The sequence below is a fragment of the Spermophilus citellus genome, assembly GCF_964194105.1.
Source record: "Spermophilus citellus genome assembly, chromosome: 5".
In the NCBI taxonomy this organism is placed as follows: domain Eukaryota; kingdom Metazoa; phylum Chordata; class Mammalia; order Rodentia; family Sciuridae; genus Spermophilus; species Spermophilus citellus.
The window spans coordinates 152,566,125-152,582,884 of record NC_138186.1 but is presented as its reverse complement, the minus strand read 5'-3'; the positions used below and the strand labels follow the sequence as shown (position 1 = coordinate 152,582,884).

Below are 16,760 nucleotides of genomic sequence, written 5' to 3'. Positions count from 1 at the left end.
TATGATCTACATACTGTGGGGTCAGGCCCCCAATTCCTCAATAGGACACCCATAGCGCAAGAGTTAACAACCAGAATCAACAAATGGGACTTACTCAAACTAAGAAGTTTTCTCTCAACAAAAGAAACAATAAGAGAGATAAACAGGGAGCCTACATCCTGGGAACAAATCTTTACCCCACACACTTCAGATAGAGCCCTAATATCCAGAGTATACAAAGAACTCAAAAAATTAGATAATAAGATAACAAATAACCCAATCAACAAATGGGCCAAGGACCTGAACAGACACTTCTCAGAGGAGGACATACAATCAATCAACAAGTACATGAAAAAATGCTCACCATCTCTAGCAGTCAAAGAAATGCAAATCAAAACCACCCTAAGATACCATCTCACTCCAGTAAGATTGGCAGCCATTAAGAAATCCAACAACAACAAGTGATGGCGAGGATGCGGGGAAATGGGTACACTTGTTCATTGTTGGTGGGACTGCAAAATGGTGCAGCCAATTTGGAAAGCAGTATGGAGATTTCTTGGAAAGTTGGGAATGGAACCACCATTTGACCCAGCTATTCCCCTCCTCGGTCTATTCCCTAAAGACCTAACAAGAGCATGCTACAGGGACACTGCTATATCGATGTTCATAGCAGCACAATTCACGATAGCAAGATTGTGGAACCAACCTAGAAGCCCTTCAATAGATGAATGGATTAAAAAAATGTGGCATTTATACACAATGGAGTATTACTCTGCAATAAGAAATGACAAAATCATAGAATTTGGAGGGAAATGGATGGCATTAGAGCAGATTATGCTAAGTGAAGCTAGCCAATCCTTAAAAAACAAATGTCAAATGTCTTCTTTGGTATAAGGGGAGTAACCAAGGACAGGGTAGAGACGAAGAGCTGGAGAAGAAGAATAACATTAAACAGGGATGATAGGCGGGAGGGAAAGTGAGAGTTAAGGGAAATTGCATGGAACTGGAAGGTGAGCCTCAGGGTTATACACAATTACATATAAGAGGAAAGGAGGAGTAGGAGAAAAATTATATAAGTGGAAGAAACGATTTATAGTAGAGGGGATGGAAAGAGAGTAGGGGAGGGGAGGGGAGGGGAGGGGTGAGGGGACAGTGGAGAATGGGATAGACAGCAGAATACATCAGTCACTAGAAAGGCAATTTGTAAATCAATGGAAATGTAACTGATGTGACACAGCAATCTGTATACGGGGTAAAAATGGGAGTTCATAACCCACTTGAATCAATCTGTGAAATATGGTATAATAAGAACTATGTAATGTTTTGAACAACCAACAATAAAATAATTAAAAAAAAAAGAGAGAGAGTGAGAGAGGAGAGAGAGTGAGAGAGAGAGAGAGAATTTTTTTTTTTAATATTTATTTTTTAGTTCTCGGCGGACACAACATCTTTGTTGGTATGTGGTGCTGAGGATCAAACCCGGGCCGCACGCATGCCAGGCGAGCGCACTACTGCTTGAGCCACATCCCCAGCCCAATGACTCACTTTCTTGCTGGGTCAATGAGACAAATGCAGACAGGAAATTGTGTTGCCTTTACAACTAAAGTGGTTGGTTTGCATTTTAGATTACTTAAGCACTTATAGCACACAGATGTTAACTTTTTTGGTATTATTTAATTGTATTTGGTTCTGGAGGAGAGGATGGAACCCAAGATCATTCTGATCTTTTGCCTCTAGATAACTGGCAGAATAATGATTCCATTAAGCAGAGGTAGCCCCAAGGATGAAGAACAGAATGCTGAGGTTTTTTTTTTTTTCCTAAATACTTTTTAGTTGTAGATGGACCTTTATTTTATTTATTTATTTTTATGTGGTGCTGAGGATAGTACCCAGTGCCTCATACATGTTAGGCAAGTGCTCTACCATTGAGCTACAACCCAGCCCCCAGAATGCTGAGTTTGAGGAGTCTGTGGGGCATTTAGAAGAGAGGTCAAGTAGATGATAGGATAGAGAAATCTGGAGCCCTAGCAACATAGGCTTTAGCCTAGATCTTTGGATACAGATTATTGAGTGAACAGCTCAGTCAAATGGCCCAGGTGTCACATGGTGCAGGCTGGAACCACGGGAGAGGGCAGCCTAGGATAATGCCCGTGTGATCTCTTGACATCCCCATGACATGTGTGGACAGGTCCCAGCTGAATGCATGGTAAGCTGACCCCCAGCTCCTCAAACCAATCTTTTTCAAAAGTGAGATTGTGAGTGGTCCCATAAGCAGAGCAAAATGAGTCTGGCTCAAGGGCCAGCTGGGACACTGCCTACTCATCCTGATAGCAGGTGGGGATCTGGGGTGATCCTGAGACTGCTAGTTTGACTGTGTCATCCAAACTAAGGAGAACTGTTTAGTCATCTGTGATCAATCTTACGTCCATCAAAGTTTGGAAACTATCACCATAAGGCAGCAACATCTTGGATGAATGAGGTTACCTGAAAAGAAGAGTTAAATGCAGCATTGGCCATTTCATGTGTCCATGAGTGAGCAAACTCATTTGAGTTCATGAAATATATAGAGAGAAACCTGTTTTTTTATGCTCCTGAGCACTGGGAAGCATTAAACGTCCCTCCGACTTTTCCTTGGTTGCTTCAACAATCTGATGACTTATTGCTGCATAGTGTGCAGGTGTAAGTAGCTCAGGGCAGGGCAAGTACTGCCAACCAAGCCCACACAGGGCATGCAGGTCTTTGGCACTTCACAGCTTCTTTCTCCTGTCAAATAAATCACAAGGGGCTGGGGTTTTGGCTCAGTGGTAGAGCGCTTGCGTAGAATGTGCGAGGCCCTGGGCTCCACCCTCAGCATCACATAAAAGTAAATACATAAAATAAAGGTATTGTGTCCAACTACAACTAAAAAATAAATATTAAAAAAAATGAATCCGAAGACTTGCTATTATAAATTTGAATGCACAAATATTTCCTTTTAGTTGTCTATTTCAATAAAGTCTAAGGTGGAATTCAATCACTGAGAAGCTACATAATATATCTTTAACTTTATTTGAAGTATAAGCTATAGTATTTATTTTGTTTTTAAGAATTGCTGGTAGTTTTAAAGATGAAAAAAATGTTTTTGAAATTTATTCTAAATAAAAAAGTAAACCTAGGAAAGAAAAAATGGACTAAATGAAATGAAAACCATCATTCTCTCCAGATTTATCTGTTAAAAGATAAAAAATCAGGAACACAGAAAAAAAGGAATAACATGTATATCTTATCAGACTGTGAAAGTGGCAGGCCTTTAATTGTTTTTTATAAAAAAGACAAAGGAAAATAAATTAATGTGCAGATGAATATAAAAGCTTTGAGTTAGAATCTATAAATGCCTTTAAATGTTAGGCACAATTTCCAAAGTTTTTGTTCTACTTACTATAGATTTATACCATAGATTATCATAATATATAATTTTATCCACTTATTCACAGGGCAGGAAAAAAGAAAATCCACCAGTTTTTGATTATTACCATTGACATGATCTGCTGCCAAATGAGCCCTTGTGATTTCCATTTATTGGTACACAGATGAAAACACATTGAGTTCGTTCACAGAAAGATCTACTTTTAATATTTTCAGCTTCCCCTTTCTACATGTTGACCCACCGTAGCCATCACTGGTTCCTACCCTGTCCCCCTGGGGGTCCAGGCTCTCTTGCTTTCTGACCTACTTCCTACATAGGAACAGTCCTTCTTTCTTCCTTCTTCTCTCCCTCCCTTCTTCCTTCCTTCCTTCCTTTTTTATTTGATTCAGTAACTCAAATTCATTTATATCACTAAATCTATTCCTTCCCAAAATATTTTTTAAGTCTTCTGACTCCGCGTTCTCTCTCTTTCCCCACCCTCCCCTCTCTCTCCCCGTGCTGGAGACGGAACCTGGGGCCCCATGCCTGCTAGGCGAAAGTCCTTCTGTCTCTCATCCAGAAGGAAAGGATTCCTTTACTATTGCCAGGTCCTCAGTGCATCCTGCCTGTGCATGTTTAATGTAGCACTGGAATCCACACTGGTGAGAAGAGAGGCATCTTTTTCTAACAAGGCAGTGGTTTCCTTTTGGAAATGAGAACTGGCTGCAGAGTCGCTTCAAATATTAATAATGGTCAACGCAAGGAGTCAAACGTGAGAGGCTTCTCTCCCAATGGGTGCAGCATCAGCACAGGTGATTTCTTACCTCTCTCAGGTGGCTCCCTCCTCCCAAGAGCGTGTTCTAACATCTTGCCACTAGGTAGCATTTCTTGTTTGACAGGTTCCTTCCATAAACCAGATTACAACGATGAGTGAAGACTATGAAGACAGACTGTTACCTCATCTATGCCCTTTTAAGGGGGCATTAGCCCAGGGTAAACCACAGGGCAAGGCAAAAGAATGAACTAGTCAAACATTCCTACTGGCAAGAGAAATTCCTGTCTTAGTCACATGGAGGCTAAGTAATTTCTTTTTATCTCCCGGTGACATTCCTTGTATTTGCTCTCTACCCACTGGAGAGTCAATGCTTGATTTGGTTAGAAACAGGGTTTTAAAAGAGTTGCAGCCCGGGCTGCTGGCTGCAGAGTGGCACCTGGTGCCAGACAGCAGATCTGCTGGGCCAGGCAGAGTCTGGGGCCTTGCAGCCCAGCTGAGTCCACGATGCTACAAGCAAGGACAGTCTAGAGCTCACCATTCTCCCCTTGTTCTTTAGCCTCTGTGGGGAAGGGACAGCCTTGCAGCTGTTTTTCTGTAAAATATGCCGCAGTGAAGCATCTTTGTATTGAATAAGCATATGGATCCCTAAACAGTGTATGGGGGACGACTACCCTGATATATTCACCTAAATGGATAGTGGCATCTCAGGCTGTCCTCACACACAGTGACTTAAGTGATTGTTAGGACATGAAGTCCAAAGCTGCCACCCTGAAGCACAGCCGGTAGGCAAGTAGCATACATAAATTAAATCTCTTTTTTGGGTGCTGGGGATCTAGTCCAGGGCCTTGCGCATATAAAGCTCGTGTTTTACCACTGAGCGACACACCCAGCCCGCAAAAATCTTTTCAAAAATGTTTCATTTCATTGGAAGGATAAAAAGAAGGAGAATTCACTTACAGATTAAGCATAGTTTTACAACTTTATCTGCAATCAACTGAGTTTATACCTTTCCTAAGATATTTCTTCTAGGACCTGCCTCACAGCACTGTATGCCAGCCTCTGTCCCCAGTCTTGCTTGTGCCTGTGACATTCAATATCTGTGTTCAGCCTTTTCCGACTGCCCGCTTTCCTGAACCACCTGTGCTATGATTTGAATACATCTGTGCCCATCAAAACTTACCTCAAGGTTTGGACCCCAGAGAGGCAGTGTTAGGAGGTGGGGCCTAGCACCATGAGGGTAGAGCCCTTGGGAGCAGATTGATGCCTTTTTTGTAGGAATGAACCAGAAATTCGGTCAGTTTATTATTCAGTGGAAATTCATTCACTGGATTAGTTCTCGCTACAGTGAGTTGTTATAAAACACATGGCCTCCCCTGTCCCCTCTCTCTTTGCATACACTTTGCTGGCTTCCCTTCCACCTTTCTGCCATGCGTGGAAGAGCTGAAGACACTTATCAGAAGCTGAGCAGATGTCAGCACCAGATCTTGTGCTTCCAGTCTCCAGAACTATGAGCTACATAAACCTCCTTCCTTTATACATTATCCAGTCTCATATTCTGTTATAGCAACAGAAAATGGGCAAAGACTGTCTGCCTCTCTCCAGGTACTTTTTTCTCCATTTCCTTATCCCGTCCCCTTGAGGAGACTGACGCCTGTTCCTGGAAACCACCCCCATGCTGGTCCCAGTGTCCCAGCACAGGGATCCTCCATGAGAGGGCAGACCAGATACTGTGCTTTAGGCTATAAAACTGACTCGTTCACAAAGGTATTTAAAAATCACTTATGACAGAAAACAAGTTTCAAATGTTTCTATATCAAAACCACAAATATCTGAACATAGATTATATAAAAGATGTCATACAAAGTGCTAAGATCAAAAAACAAATAAGATGCTTTTTATGGTCCTTAAAAATCATAAAGCAGCCTAGTAGAGGAAGCACCCTAGCATGGTGAAGATGGGTTCATTGCTGGATCTAGGAAGGCAACTGACACAGATTCTGCTGCCATAGAATTAGCAGCGTTGGGGTGCAGGTTGGGGTGGGGCTGTGCTCTTAAATCCATGCATTTCCACTGAGTCCAGGTCTCCCAGCAATGATGGAGCAGCAGGGACACTAAGACACCTGGGAGATAGTGGACACCTGTGATGGTTGACCTTGATTCAAGGACTTACTGATGGCAGTCTAGAACTCTTCCACTTGACCTTCTCCCTCTGGTTTCTTCACTGGGGCCTGTCCTGGGTGGGAGTTGGAACCCACTTTCAGCCCAACCTGGATTCCCATTTCCCCCTCACAGGCATTGACCTTAATAAAATTGCTGCATCTTGACTCCCTCCTGGGGTCAGCTTCATAGAAGACTCTAACAGAGGGGCCACATCCAGAAAAATGGTGCAGGGGAAATAGCCAGCCAAAATAGCCAGAGATGAATAAAAAGAGAGTGTGCAATGAGATGTGTAAGGGCGAGGCTGAAAGCAGACAGGGATTGAATCCTGCAGGGATTCAATCCAGCCTCTCTAAGTTAGAGTTGGGATTTTATTCCAACAGCAATGGGCAGCCATCACAGAGTCTTAAGCAAATGACTGCACTATTCACAATAGCAAAAGGTAGAAGCAACCCAAATGTCCATCGACAGACAGAAGAATGGGATAGATAAAACATGGTACATATATATATAAATGATGGTTACTCAGTTTTAGAAAGGAAGGAAATTTGAATATGTACTGCAACATGGATGAATCTTGAAGGTATTTTGCTAAGTGAAACAAGTTAGACACAAAAGAACAAATATTGTATGATTCCACTTCTATGAGGTAGCAGAGTAGTCAAACTCCCAGAGATAGAAAGAGGGATGGTAGCTGCTGCCAGGCGGTAAGGAGTTGCTGTTTAATGGTTCCAACTTATCATGGCTCAACTTCTGACTTTTTGACTTTACTATGGTGTGAGATTCATCTGCATTCAGCTGAAATCATACTTTAAATTTGAATCCTTACCTGGGCTCATGATACAGGGCAGTGGCCATGAGCTGCCCCTCCCATCCAGCCACACAATCACCAGGGAAAAACAACCCAAATTCTATGGTGGGTTGGGTTACTCAGCTATGATGCTTAGAGGTTATGTGGATTAAATGCATTTTCTACTTCAGGTGTTTCAATTTACAATGAATTTATTGGGACAGAATCCCATCACACTTTGAAGTGCATCTGTGTAGAGCTTCAATTTTGCAGGAGGAAAAAAGAGCTCTGGAGATTGGCTGTTCAACAATATGAATGTACTGAACAATGGAACTGCATACTTAAAAATATCTAAGATGATAAACTATGTTATGCACATTTTACCTCAATTTAAAACAACAACATTGGTGATGACAACAACAAAAAAACACCATGACCATAGTTTGATATGGAGAGTGGACTGCAGGGTCACAACTAGAGGCCAGGTGGAAGCTTCCACGCAATTGTGATCAAAATAACAGAGGCGAGAGGAAGACTGTCTGACCTGGGTGAGTGGGTAGGAGGGAGAGCATGCATGGATTTTAGGAGAGAGAGGTAGGGGAGAAAGGAGGCTATAGCAGGTAGGCTGGTTTGGGCAGTGGAGTAAAAAGTTATCAGTGCTGCCATTTGCAAGGTAGGGTAACCGGAGAAGCAGGTGATAGGGGATGATGGTGGGGGTCTTTAGATTTAGATAAATTGTAGACAGACATGTGAGTGCATGTATATATATAATCTTGTATGCTCTGTTATTTTTTATTTACTTTATTTTTCATTGCTAAAAATCCAATTCATGGTTCTGCACACACTAGGCAAGTATTCCATCTCTGAGATAACCTTTCAGCCCCACATACTCTGTTGTTTTTACTCACTATTGAATATTGTCGGAAGCTAGGATATAGAGCAAGGGATATATCTCGAGAGTTGGCTGTAGGCCTGCTGTGGTGGTGAATGCCTGTAATTCCAGCAACTGTGGAGAGCAGTGATTTGAATCCTGGTCTTTCTGACTTCCTCCTGGCTGCATTTGCACTGGGAACTGCCTGTTCAAAAGTGCAGTCAAGATGACCCAGTTGCTATGGTGACACCAGCCAGAGGAAACTCTATGCAAAGTCTCAGAGTTATCAGTTGGGACCTTGAGTTTAGCCACCAACTCCCAGGGATAGCAAGATGACCCTGATGTCTCATCAGTCCTACGTCCTTCAGATTGCCTGCTTTGCTGAAACTTTCCCATAAATAACCTTTTGATGAAACCTATGTAATAGGTGCTGAGCTAGCTCTGACTCACTGCTTCTCAGTCAGAGAGCAGTGTCTCACCTGGCCCCACCTTTTTCTCTCTCTGTGTGTGTGTGTGTGTGTGTGTGCGTGTGTTTATCTTTTTTTCATCCCCCATCTCCCCTCATCTGGTATTTCCTTAATTAATGGCCACTGGATGAGAGAGATAAGAGGGCCGCAGGCAGGCAACTCAGGAGGCTGAGGCAGAAGGATTACAGGTTCGAGGCCAGGCTCAACTGAAAGAGACCCTAAACAACTTAGCAAGACCTTGTCTGAAAATAAAAAATAAAATTTATAAAGGAAAGAGGATGTGGCTCAAAGGTTAAGTGCTCCTGTATTAAATCCTTTGTTTAAGTCAGTTTTTTTTTCTACTGTGACTAAAATATCTGACCAGAATAATTGTAGAAGAGAAAAAGCTTCTTAGGGGTCCATACACAGCTAGCTCCATTCCACTGCGCTTAAGGTGAAGCTGAGCATCATGAGCATCATGGAGTCAACTGTTAACTTTGATTATAACTGGATGTTTCAAACTATCATACTGATTAAAAATGAATGGAGTACTTGATGTAGTTGGGGATACTTTGCATATTTCAACAGAAAGCAGAAATATGTTTAATGGTAGATGATAGAATGCTGAGATTTATTCTTAATAACAAGACCATCATTATTTTGTGGTGTGGTAAAGGGAAGTAGCTCACATGATAATCAGACAGCAGAGACTCCACTTGCCAAATACAAATGTATGCCCCAAAGCCACACCCCCAATTCCCCACCTCCTCCAGCCACACCCCACCTGCCTCCAGTTACCACCCAGTTAATCCCATTAGGGATTAATTCACTGATTAGTTTAAGGCTCTCCCAGCCCAATTGTTTCTTCTCTGAACCCTCTCACATTGTCTCCAACATGAGCTTTTGGCGACACCTCACATCCAAACCATAATATCTCTGGTAGAAAGAAAAGAAAAGAAAGGAAAGAAGGAAGAAATTATTTTGGAGGCTTAAAGTTAAAATAATGACAGAAAGTATATTGTATTCTTTAGAAAGACCATTAAGAATTTTCAAAGGATAACATTGAGGTCTTGATACTCATTTTTTTTTTCCCCAGGATGCTACTGGTTTCAAAGCATCCCTTATAGTCTCACTCAGAATATCAGTTCAGAACATCTTCTTTCTTACCAGTAAACAGAAAGTAGAAATAGTTGATAATAGATGCTGAGATTTATTCCTAATAACAAGACCATCATTATTTTATTATTTAAAAGATATGCACAGTATTCAGTAGTTTCTTGTCAAGATTTGAACTTTTTATGGTACAACTGGAAAAATATTTGTATATGACATTGAACTTACTCTTTTTAAGTGTAAAGGCATTGGGTTAAAAAAAATGCACTATTCTCTTTCCATGTTGTTATCTTGAAAGGTCACAAAATTATTCCTATCATGTCATGGACCAAATATTTTTCAGTGATCTGTCATCTTACCCTGAACACCAATACATCTTAGGTGAGCCCCTTTCCCTCTCAGGATGTTTCTGGTGTTGTCATCTACAATCCATGGCTTGGCCATGGCTGTAAGGTTTGGCATTTGGCTAATTGGAAGTAGTCACTACATATGAAACACCTTTAGAAGATTTCCACTTTCTGCTATTTAAGATAGGCTGCTTTTTGTGATTGTTTCTTGTCCTACACTAAATGATGTTTGTGTTTGAAATTTGTACAATTTCTCACCCAAAGTCACCCTTCAGAGATTCATCAAGTGAGCCTCACATGGTTGGGGAAAGTCAACTCTGCAGCATCTCTTGGTGACCCTAAAGTACCTTTTCCAGAGGAAAAAAACTGGCATATCACCTGCTGCCTGGGTTGGCAGTCAGAGCCTGGAGGATTGGGCAAGGGTTTGGGCTGGGACAACTGATGCCTTCTCCATGAGTCTGTGATCCAGCCTTGACAACCCAGACCTTCATCAGGGACTCTCTGACTCACATCTTGGGAAAACATTAGGAGAAAGCACTTGGCCAAACTGAGCAGAGTAGCTCCCTTCTGTTTTCCTGCTTTCTATGGAACATATTTCTTTTTCAAACATAGGAGTGCAAAGGACTTCAAATACCACTATGAAATACCATCATTAAAAAAAAAATTTATCATTGTAGGGAAAAAACTCCAATGTTCAAATAAGATAGGATCTTGGGTTATTTATTCCATTTTATTAAAGACTGTTAACAGAAGAATAAGTTCTTTATTTTTTTTCTTCCAAACTTCATACCTATTTATTTACTTGGGTCACTAAGAGCTCTCTCAGTTGAAGAGAAAATTCTGTAACAATAATGAAACACAATGTTTAACATGTGCCAAGCACTGTTTTCCACACTTTTACATTTTTGGTTATTTACTTCTCATAACAGCTCTGTTAAGGTAGGTGCTATTATTCCCATTGTATTGATAGGAAACTGAGGCTTGAATAATGTGCTCAAGTCATATAGCTAGTATATGGCAGTCAGGCTTTAAACCTCAGCATGGGGTCCATAAGCTATAATACTACCATCATGCCACACTCAGGTGGTTACTAACCAGGACAAAGAAAAATCCTTCAATTTCCATAGGCTACAGTCTTCTCATTCTCTTGGTACAATCAAGTGAAGCCTTTACTTAATTCTCCAAGTTCAAATGAAGAATTTTAAATAAAGAATTTTAAAAATACACAGAGCCTAAACATGTTTACTTTTTTCTATCAATAAATATTTATTGAATTAAACAAAATATTTGTACATCACTTTTAACAATTTTCTTTTTCCAAAATACTCATTTTGATGGAAAAAAATCTTGTTAAAGGTATTATTTTTAAGAAAAACTGAATATAGAAAATGGACAGCAAAAGATCAAAATGCATCTCCTGTCACTTGATTTTGTGACCACACAATATTATTTTGGGAGCACAAACATTGACACTGTATTCAGCAAATGTATTTATTTTTCTTTAAATGATCCTGCACATTTTTAAAAATCCCATATTGATAACTCTATTACTTTTTTTTTTACAAATGCCTATTTATAGGCATTACTTGTGCCATTTAAAATTTCAGAAAAATAATGTCTGCATTTCTGTCATCTCTGGATCAATTTGTATCAGCAAAGACAAAATTAGTGAAACTATTTCTATGAAAACTGAAGCCACTGCTAGTATTGTTTTGTAATGAATACTTTGTCCTGTCTGGAGTGAACAACAACAACAACAGACGTATACAGTAAATATTTAAAAATATAACTTAAACCCTTAGTAGTTCAGAAAGTCAATCTTTCCAGTTTACTATAAGAATTAGGATAATTCATATAAATACATGATTTACAAATTATAAAATACTCTAACATATTTACTTTTATGATGATTCTAAGCAAAAAAATTTTAGGGTTTATATATTTTTTTATTTTGAGTTTTATTTATTTATTTATTTGCAGTACTGGGGATAGAACCCAGAGCCTCCCTCATGCTAGGTATATTAGGGTTCAAATGAGTTCAGTGGGAAGAGGCTGGAGGTCTCCATTTATTTTATATATGTATAAAATTCTCCATTTATTTAATATATATATATATATATATATATATATATTTTTTTTTTTTTTTTTTTTTTTTTTTTTGGTCTACAGTGAAAACTACCACAATGGAACTGTATGAAAACTCTTTCCCTTGCTCTAGAGAGGAGGGTATTAAGTCAAAGGGGAAACATATCCTTGGAGTTAGCTGGAAAGAAACTGAGAGAAATCTGAGAAAAGTTTGGTGGGACCCAGTTTCTACAATTGTCATATTTACACCATGAAATATGTTGTAGGGCTAGACTTACCTGGTCTTAAGCAGGTCAGGCAGTGAGCCCCAAAGAGTTCACATTCTACTCTTTCAAAAAATCTCGTCTTTTGGAGGGCCTGAGAAATATGACTGCTGACTAAAATTGCTTCTGTATTAAATAAGGGGTAAAAAGAGTTAAGAGTTGACTCAGAAGAAACACTAGAAGCATGGTAAATGAAACCAAATCTCTAAAACCTGATGACTTTGCTAAGCTGTTGTAACTCAGGAGAGAAAGCAAGACACCTGTAGCTAAATTCTTTGAGTTTATCATTTCCCCCCTGTGCTCAGAGATCCATCTAGATGGTGTAGCCTCAAGTAGCCTAGTGGGGGAGAAAATTAGAAATAATTGAAAAAGTAAGCCGAGATTTAAATGGTCAAGATACAAATGTTTAAAATGGATATTTATGTTTTAAAGTTTACTTGAAAAACAGAATTATTTCATTTTAAATTACTCCATCTTAATGTACAAAAGGAATGGTCTACCATTAAAACAAAAGTACTATTTCCAAGAACATAATTTTATTGTCTCTGGTTCCATATGTTTTTAGCCTTTAACACCTGTCTTTACTAACATAACCAACGCAGAGTTTTTCAAAATATAATTTGGATCCAAATTGGACTATGAAGAAGCAGATTGGAGGGAGATAAACTCAAACAAGCAAACTAACACCAACAGCCAGGAAAAGTGTTTTTCTTAATATTTATATACATATTTACAAAATAAAGATAAAGCCAATTGGTCATTATGTACACGTTAGTGAATATTAGTATTTTACATTTACATACATTTGTGTATATGCAATCAAGTAAAAAAAGTAAATTTTAAATAAATCTTATCTGTGAAAATACATAAAATATGACTGATATATACTTCTATTTGAGTGCTTCTTGAATATTCAGTGCTTAAAATTATTTGGAAAAGTAATCACAAAATCTATTGGGTGGAAGGTATTAAAAGAGAAAGTTATGGGATAGTAAGCGTTCCATGTGGGTTTTATTGATAGGGGAGGTGAGGAGAAAGGTCTACCTCTAGGCCCAAATCATATATCATAAATCAGATGAAATGCAGAAAGCCCATTTTTTTCCCAAGATCAATTTCACCGGAAATTGGACAGAACCAACACTTTCAGGACAAGACAAACGAATTTAAGTTTTGATGATGAGTTCATACTGTGAGTGGATGTAAAATCGACCTTCTCCTTGAGCTTCAACAGGAAGCGTGCTTTGGACATCAACCCTATTGTGAGCTCCAACTGACGTTCCTTAACCTTTGGTGGGAGAGGAAAGATGCAGTGTCATTTAATAATGCAGTGTCACACAACTTCACTAGTAATCTGTCTTTACCGAAAAAACCTTGGAAGGTATCAGCTATCTCCTTCCGCAAGAGCTGGGTTCCAATTCTTGAGGCTCTCGTTTCTTCTTTTCTAAGGATTTGGGAGCCTCTCAGCCCAGTGCAGAGGACCTGGCCACTGATGGTCCTTTCCAGGGTGGCTCGGGCTAGGGATGGGTGGTGGAGGTGTGGGCCAGCTGCTAGTTGAGGCACGGGCAGCAGCAGCAGCAGATGGTCCAGCAGGGGGCCTTCCTCTTGTACTGCAGGGTCTTCCGCACCTGCGCCTTGGCCTCGCCCGTGTAGTCCAGAGTCTTCTGCACATTGAGCTCGATGACATTCAGCGTGTCTGCCTGCTCCTCCACCAACACTGCCATCTGCAAGAAGAGCTCATGCACGTCGCGGATGCGGTTCTCCAGTCGCAGCAGCTCACGGTGGCGGCTTTCGATCTCGTTGAGGGCCGCCCGCGCGCCCTTCACATCGGCCAGCAGGTTCTCGGAGAACACGTCCCACTTGCCCTGCTCAAACATGTCCTCGATCTGGTCGCTCGAGACGTCTTTGCCCATGATCTCCAGCTGGCGCTGGATGCGGATCTTGCAGTTTTCGCGTTGCTTCATCTCCGCCTGGTTGTACTCGTGCATGGCCTGCTGGAAGGTGCGGGTGAGCGCGCTGTACTGCGCCTGCGAGATGCGCGCCACCGCTGAGTTTGCGCCGTTCTGGGCCTCGGCGGCCTGGCTCAGCTCCTTCATGGCGCGCAGCTTGCGGTGGATGCTCTCGCCCCGAGTCTTGATGGCCTTGGCAATGGAGTTGGTATCGCGTTTGATGCTGCTGAGGCGCCGCATCGACGTGAGGAAGCGGACATTCTGCTTTCCCAGCCGCTTCACGTCGGCCATCAGCAGCTGGTTTTCATCCTGAATGTCCTGGATGTCTCGGTACAAGGACTCCAGGATGTGGTCGGTCTCAAACACGAAGTCCTCATGGGGCAAATCGAACTCATCATCCGCATCTGGGAACTGCTGGTCATAACTCTTGGACAACTCCAGAAGTTCTGCTAGCCGGTCCTTCATGTTGCCTGCAAAAAGAGAGGCAGAGGTTAAATTCCTCTAGCTACAGTCAAACATTTGCATTCAGGGGACTTGAAGCTTAAAGAAAAGTTCTGATCAGTGCTCCTAATTCAGTGCACCGAAGAAGCTAGATGTTCTCTAGCATTTTGCTCACAATTAAAAAAAATATATGACTCAAAGGCATGAACAGTTGTGTTTTTACAGCCTATAGGCTTCTGCAGTTCAATATCACAGGCCAGCAGAACTCAATCAGCAATTGAAAATTTTAGATTGCTTTGGGAAACAATTTCTTTTTCTTGCCTTCCAATCATTGCAATCAAAACAGATACAGAAAAAAATATGAAAAGTCTTGTAAACATAGGAATATTTCCCCCTCCTTTTTTCTTCCTTTCCTCCTTTCCATCCTTCCTTCTTCCTTCCTTCCTTCTGCCTGCTCACTCTCTCTTTCTCTTTCTTTCTATTTTACCCCCAGAGCCACTAGCATGCTATGCAAGCACTCTGCCACTGAGCTACACCCAAGCCCCACTGGGACTTTTGAATAAGAACAATTTATAAGGTCTTGGGACCAACACTAAATGTTCCTAATTTTGTGTTAGTATTAGTGAGCATTCCTTCCTGTACAGAATAACTCTTAAAGTAGTTATCATATAAATCACAGCTTAAATTTTTTTCTCTTAAAATATTGTGAAAGTGAAACATTCTTGAAGTAAAACAACAAAAATGTAAACAGATGAAATCTAATAAGAAAGTACAGTACAAAATTTGGAAATAGATGCCAGGTGTGCGCTGGGGATATATAGCTTAGTTGGTCGAGTGCTTGCCTCACATGCACAAGACCCTGGGTTCAATCCCCAGCAACCCCCCCCCCCCCAAAAAAAAAAGCCAGGTGTAATGGCCAACACCCATAGTCCCAGCATCTGGTAAAGCTGAGGTGGGATTAGTGAGTTTAGGCTCAGCCTGGCCAACATAGACACACACAGTATCAAAAAAAAAATTGACATTTTCTTACCCCTGACCCTAATATCATTCCCTAATTCCCTAATGATAAACATCACTAACAAAAATGTTTTTTAGAAAAACTTTTTATATGAAAACTTCAATCATATATAGCCTTACAGCAATAATATAACCACTCTCATTTATACATCATGCAGCAATATTTGCCTACTTTTAATGTTTTTTTTGTAACATAACAAGTTGGCAGCTCAAGCAGAATTTCTGATAATTTCCCTGCTTGTCAAGGCAAAAATGATATTCTCTATATGCATATTTTTCTAGTGAAGTAACAAACTTTTATTTTTAGTACCCTGTATATATGCCAAAGTAGGAGATATTTGGCCCTCATACGTGAGACTTCATGGCTAAAGAGATTCTCTTACTATATAATTTGCAGGAAAAAAAAAGGGGGGGAAAGTAGTAGTGCTTAATGGCTGTAAAATCTATCAGCAATTTTGATCTCAAATTAAAAGCTTCTTTCAAGCTGAGGTAATCAATTTTATATAGCACCACTAATGGAATGCTGACAAGCTGGATTTAGTGGTAAATGGAAACTTGTGACATATTAACCACAGCCTCCCATCTACCATGATCATTATTTACATAAATTAAGCAGAAGCGTTATTCTATGGTAGTGATTTTAAAGGTAATACATTTTCCTGCTTAAAATGTCATTTCTGCTATCTGGTGACTAAAATCAATACCAGACCATCTCAACAAAGGGGAGAGCAACTCCCATTTCAGTCTGATTGAGAGGGGGAAAAAAAAACCCAGCCTGGGCCAAAACTATGCCTTATTCTGACCTGAATGTCTTGATATTAAAATATTTTCTCACTTGGAACAAAAACATCTTTTCTCTTCCTAGATTTTTTATTGTTGCATTATAATTATACACAAAGATGGGATTTGTTGTTACATATTCATACATGCATATAATATAATCTGGCCAATATCATTCCCCAGCACTTCCTCTCCCCTCTCCATCTTCCCCCCATCCCAGGTTCCTTTCCTTTACTGAGTTCCTTTTGATCTTCACGAGATCCCTGCCCTGTACCTTTCTTTTCTTTTTTCCTCTCTAGCTTCCACATATGAGAGAAAACAGGACCCCTGGCTTTTTGAATTTGGCTTATTTTGCTTAAAATAATG

The 16,760-nt window shown here is 40.4% G+C and overlaps 1 protein-coding gene across 4 annotated transcripts in view; it reads right to left on the bottom strand.

Annotated features, from left to right (window-relative positions):
• Positions 1 to 12,022: 12,022 nt before the first annotated feature.
• STX11 (syntaxin 11) overlaps positions 12,023 to 16,760 on the bottom strand; it is a gene marked incomplete at its 5' end in the record, with an annotated part of 47,783 nt that continues 43,045 nt past the window's right edge. For all 4 annotated transcript variants that reach the window (XM_081295443.1, XM_081295446.1, XM_081295445.1 and 1 more), the window contains one exon: positions 12,023 to 14,626. In XM_081295443.1, the coding sequence (XP_081151569.1) occupies positions 13,758 to 14,626 (869 nt within the window). In that variant the 3' untranslated portion in view covers positions 12,023 to 13,757. The remainder of the gene's footprint in view (positions 14,627 to 16,760) is intronic.